Genomic DNA, 5,273 nt, shown 5'->3' on the forward strand with positions numbered 1-5,273 from the left:
TGGAAAATAAGTACTCAGGAGAACGGATTAAAGATAACAATTTTATTCAACAAACACTTCTGAGTACTTGGTATAGACACAGCATTGTGGTGGGCGTTATACAGAACTGAAAATAGAAGACATTGTCTTATTCAAGGGCAGATGCACATGACTTGCATTTATAAACCTTTTAAATAAAATAAAAGCATTTAAAATTCACATCGGAAAGAAGTAATTCTTAAATTATTTGTTACTACTATAAGTCTGGCCATCCACCAAGTACAAGAAAAAAACAACAAAAACATTAATTATTTTTACAAGCTCTTAGGGGCCAGGAAAAAGTTAAAGTATGAATTCATATCCTTTCTGGAATTAACTTAAAAAAATTTTATATATATTTTTATTGCTTTCAGAGAGAAAGGGAGAGGGAGAGGTAGAAACATCAATGATGAGGGAGGACCACTGATTGGCTGCCTCCTGCACGCCTCCCACTGGGGACCGAGCTCGCAACCTGGGCATGTGCCCTTGACTGGAATCGAACCCGGGACTCATTGCTTTAGAAATCATGAGCAATTATTTTAAATGAATAATATATTGTAAACAATTAAAATAGGATGGCATTTGAAGACCTCATCCAAATCTGAGATTAAATGATTCTATGAACTAAATACAGACAGGCGAGGGAACAGAGATGGAGTGTCAAAAGGCGCTCTAATGAAACTCCCTCCCCCGAACAGACTGACACAGAGGCATTAAGAGGTGTCTGTGTGTGTGTGGAGTGGAGGAAGGCACACATTTAGTCAGGTCTTAGCTTCCCTCAGCCAGGAGGCTTTGTCTCAGAATTGTTCCGTAACTACTGTATTTTTCAGACCATAAGACGCACTTTTTTCCCCCCAGAAGTGGGGGGAAAAAGTCCCTGCGTCTTATGGTCCAAATATAGCCTACACATATACTTAAAAAAAAGTTTTTTTACTTGCCCGGCTCTATGTGGTCTCTGTGTGCTTGCCCAGCTCTAAAATGGTTCTAAATGCTGCTGTTTACTTTACAGGGTTGATTACATGTGTTTATGACTGTGATGTTGGGTTTTAATGCACATAAAATATTTTAGGACACTATTTGTTTCAGAATCTTTTTTTCTTCATTTCCCTTCTCTAAAAACTGGTGCGTCTTATGGTCCGGAGCGTCTTATGGTCCGAAAAATACAGTATCTAATATTTGTGTCTGAATGTCTGCTTGCCTCTTAGTGTACTTCCTCTAAAGACACTTAAAATTATGCTGTTTTCCGACTTAGACTGAACTGACTTGAGAATCTAAATAGTCATACGCCTGCTTTACTTTATGGCTTGAGTTAGATTGTAACTGTTTAATAAAGACTTTCCAACTTCATAGCTCTTCTTCTGACTCTTGGTCATATACTTCCTGAGGCTGTCTCTTAATACCGATTACCAAATCAATGGATACAATTTTTGCCAAACACTGTAGAACTGAAGTTAGTAACTGGTATTTACCGGATACCGATTCCAAACCTGTCTGATTGCCTCCCATGGGTTGATTGGTCTGCAATGCGTGGAGGGCTCTTACATATACTTGTGGAAAGCTCTGATTTCCTCTCTTAGATTTATACAGGATTTTGGGAATGCCTAAAAGTGCATTAGCTATTAACGTACCTACCATGGTTGCTTCAGATTGCTGGCATTTCTTGACATAGTTGAGAAGATAGTAATGTAACAAGATCTCAAAATGACCACCCACTGGCAAAACACAACCTGCCGATATAGATGAGAAACAGCAGCTCCGGGAAGTGCCCAGCTCCGATGACTTGCATCTCACTGGCAACATACTTCCCTTCCCACCCATTTTTGGGATCGATACATTTTCAAAAGAAGCTTCTATCCTAGTGTTTTCTGCTGTTGACTCAGTAGTGGGATCACCATCAATAAACAAATCACAGACATCCATTATCCTGGTTTTGTTTGCAGATAAACATCCCAGTGCTTCATCCGTCTGTTGTGTACCCGCTGGTGTCACTTTTGGTGTTGAACGAAAAATATGTGTTTCTAATTCTATACTTGGAACTACCGAATTTGAATATGTGTTTAAATATGTGTGAGTTTTTGCCAGTTCACCCTCGTTCTTTTCAACGGGGTCCTGATGTGGCCTTTGTATGGAGCCATTAACCGTATCTGCTAACTGATTACTTTCCCTATTCTTATAAATAAGAGGACTTGGTACATAATTTTGGTCACTGGTTTGTGTCAGGTAACTCAGATCAAGGTCTTTAAATAACTGCCGGAGCATTTTAAATGCTCCATGCAAAGCAGCCTCGTGTTGTTCAACAAGACCCTGCACGGGCCCACACAGAACTAAGCAGTGCGGTATAAACGAACACGTGCTAATCAAGCCCAGATGAACATACCTTTTGGATCTAAGGACAAGGGGCTTACAAAATTTCACCAAAGCAGTGCTCGAGATTTCGTACTGTGAAGAGGCTTGTGGCAGTACCAAGGGAGAAAGACCCGTGATCCTCTGGATAAGAGAAATTTCTTCAGATGATAAACACTCCACCACCGTTACGCCATTCAACTCTGCATAATAAATAACCAAGTCTGGTTGTTTCACACTGGATAGGAGCAATTTTACATTGTGATTCTGTAAACTTTTCATTATTGCCTTTGTCCTTTCCATAATCCACAGCTGAGATGTCTGAAATTGTGCCTCTGAATTTAGGATGAACTCTGACCCAGAAGTTGAAAAGAGAGGCTGGATGGTTTCTGTCACCAACGCTGTTCTTATGTCACCACCTGCTGGACGGTACACAGAAAAGTCTCTGTGAAGCACAAGCCCCGCCAGGATCCTGGAATCTGAAACAGGAAGGCCAGTGACACCTACGCTCAGCTCTCCAAAACGGTCATCCACTAACTCAAACGCTTCTTCAAACCCACCTTCACAAGCCGTACACTTGAAAAAGTAGTCACACATCAACTGTGAAATAAAGCTGTGATTATTTCTCCCCACTCTTCCACCAAAGTATGCTTCTAAGAGCAACTCGAAAGAGCTCCTGCACAGAGTTCTCTCTTTAGTGGGTGAAGAAAAGACGGACAAAAAGTGTCTACTCAAATACCGGTCCACAACGTAGTCTAATATTTGTGTCTGAAATGTTAGAAGAGCCTGGGAAATAAATTTCCACCGACAACACGTTTTCCAATACCTTCCATGAGTCTGAATATTTTTGGAAATCAAGGAATCTTTTTCTTTGTCTGTGACTGCTTCAAGTCCTCTGAGCAAATGGCAAAGAAAGATAATAAATGTCTTAGCACCGTCTCCTGTTTTTCTTAGATGACTGGAAACACATGCCACCATCACCCTGTACAAGAAAAGAAATAACGCAACTCAGATTTCCAGTGGGCTGCCTTCCTACATCTAGATCAAGTTGAAACCATGTTTTCATGGCTGTAAGCATGAAATGAGAATGCTGTCCCTTTAATATGTCCTTAGTTTTAGTTTTTCCTTTTCCACGTTACTGGTTCTAGTCCTAGTCCTAGGTTCTAGGGTTGGCTGTGGTGGGGAGGAGTGATAAATGTTGAGTTGGTAAGATTTGGCCCTAACCAGTTTGGCTCAGTGGATAGAGCAAGTCAGCCTGGGGTCTGAAAAGTCCCAGGTTCAATTCCGGTCAAGGGCATGTACATTGGTTGTGGGCACATCCCCAGTAGGCGATGTGCAGGAGGCACCTGATCCATGTTTCTCTCTCGTTGTTGTTTCTAGCTCTCTATCCCTCTCCCTTCCTCTCTGTAAAAAATCAAAAATTTTTATTAGGAGCTGGTGTCCAGCATAGTGTTCGCTGGGCAGGGTTCTCGCCCTGAGCACACAGTGGTCTCACCCAGAGCCATTTCCCCCACAGCACAGCCTCAGGGCACTGCGTCGGGGAGGTGGCCTGGGTGATGGTCAGAGGACGCTCAGTGCTGGCCTGTGGGACGCGGGTACCTGGCCAGGGGATGCTCTAGGTGAAGCGCCGCCAGGAGGCGGCCTCCGTCCCTGCTGAGCAGCACCTCGCCGGTGGGCTTCGTGCACAGGACCTGCCGGCCCTCGGGTCCCACGCAGCCGCTCACGATGGTTTCCAGCGCCTGCGCGACCTGCAGCGCCGCCTTCACAGCCCCTTCCGCAGCCATGGCCCCGCGGGTCGTGGTCCGACTGTTGGCAGAAGCCCAGCGCAGCCCGGAGGGGGCGGAGCGGGGCACAACAGGAAGCGGAAAGGGCGGGGAGGACGCCGGAAACCGGGGCAGCTCGGCTTCCTGGTTGGGCGAGGAGACTGCTCTTCCGCCCACTCATCGGACAGGCTGCGCGGCGGCCCGGAAGGCCGCGGAGACCGGAAGCCGTGACTTCCGGTGGCTCCTGCCCGGGACCGCGGACCCTCCCCCGGTCGCCGGGTGAAGGAGCCCCCTCCAGGGGGTTCACCGCCGCCTCCCGCCGTTGGCGCGGTCGCGGAGCCCCCGGGAAGGAGGGAACGGACGCGGCGGTCGCGGAGCCCCCGGGAAGGAGGGAACGGACGCGGCGGGGCCAACCCCGCTAGTTCAAAGCTGCTCATCGTTTCGCAGCAAAACCTCTGCCTTGAATCCTCGCCCATCAGCTGCTACTGTGCATTCACGAAAGCCACTGGGGGGTGCAGCATAGATGGCGGGAGCCTGGGTAGGGTCACACGCTGCAGGCTTTCTGCTTTTCACGGGGCGCTTGGCCGCATCTCCTGGGCCCAGGCATCACTGCGGAGTGCCAGCCGCCATAATTTTCTTCGACTTTGGCGGAGGTGACGTGCACACGTGGCCACAGTGGTTAGTCGTCAATAGTATGCTTTAAGAAACACAGTGCTCTAACATCTACCGGGTTCAACCCAACGGCAGGAAAGAAAGACATAGTGTAAGGCAGAAGGAACATTCTGGTTTACATATTAAAACACTCGGATGAAGTGGTCAAGAGCATGGGCTTAAGATTTAGATCTGGGATTTGCTTTGCCATTTATCTGCCAGCAAGTAACTATTGTATGTCTGCCTCCAAAATCTCTCCAGATTTAAACAAATGAAGATAATAGGTATGTAAATGAAAGATCTCAAGGTTTTGAGGAGGATGACAGTGTTTTCAAAGAGCTCAGCACATTCTAAGCACTCAGCAGTCTAATAGCTCACCCACCAAATTCCTGTGACATGTCACCTGTATGGGCCTCCTCTTTCTACAAGAAATGGGTATTCTGTAAGGCGCAGAAGAATCGACTAGGATAATAGCATAACACTGGACATCCCAGAGTG

The 5,273-nt window shown here is 46.3% G+C and overlaps 1 protein-coding gene across 1 annotated transcript; it reads right to left on the reverse strand.

Annotated features, from left to right (window-relative positions):
• Positions 1–1,341: 1,341 nt before the first annotated feature.
• On the reverse strand, positions 1,342–4,228 carry BBS10 (Bardet-Biedl syndrome 10). The gene is made up of 2 exons (XM_036456594.2): positions 3,961–4,228; positions 1,342–3,343 (listed from the first exon to the last, which is right to left on the reverse strand). Exons 1-2 carry the CDS (start codon positions 4,143–4,145, stop codon positions 1,363–1,365), a joined length of 2,166 nt encoding a protein of 721 aa, XP_036312487.1. The 5' UTR covers positions 4,146–4,228; the 3' UTR covers positions 1,342–1,362.
• Between the last annotated feature and the right edge of the window lie 1,045 nt (positions 4,229–5,273).

The sequence above is a fragment of the Pipistrellus kuhlii genome, unplaced genomic scaffold, assembly GCF_014108245.1.
Source record: "Pipistrellus kuhlii isolate mPipKuh1 unplaced genomic scaffold, mPipKuh1.p scaffold_m20_p_3, whole genome shotgun sequence".
Classification (NCBI taxonomy): Eukaryota; Metazoa; Chordata; class Mammalia; order Chiroptera; family Vespertilionidae; genus Pipistrellus; species Pipistrellus kuhlii.

Coding starts and splice junctions, on each gene's coding strand:
- BBS10 (XM_036456594.2), bottom strand. CDS start 4,145: ATGGCTGCGGAAGGGGCTGTGAAGGCGGCGCTGCAGGTCGCGCAGGCG. Junction 3,344..3,960: donor CTAGAGCATCCCCTGGCCAG/GTACCCGCGTCC, acceptor TTTCTTGTACAG/GGTGATGGTGGCATGTGTTT.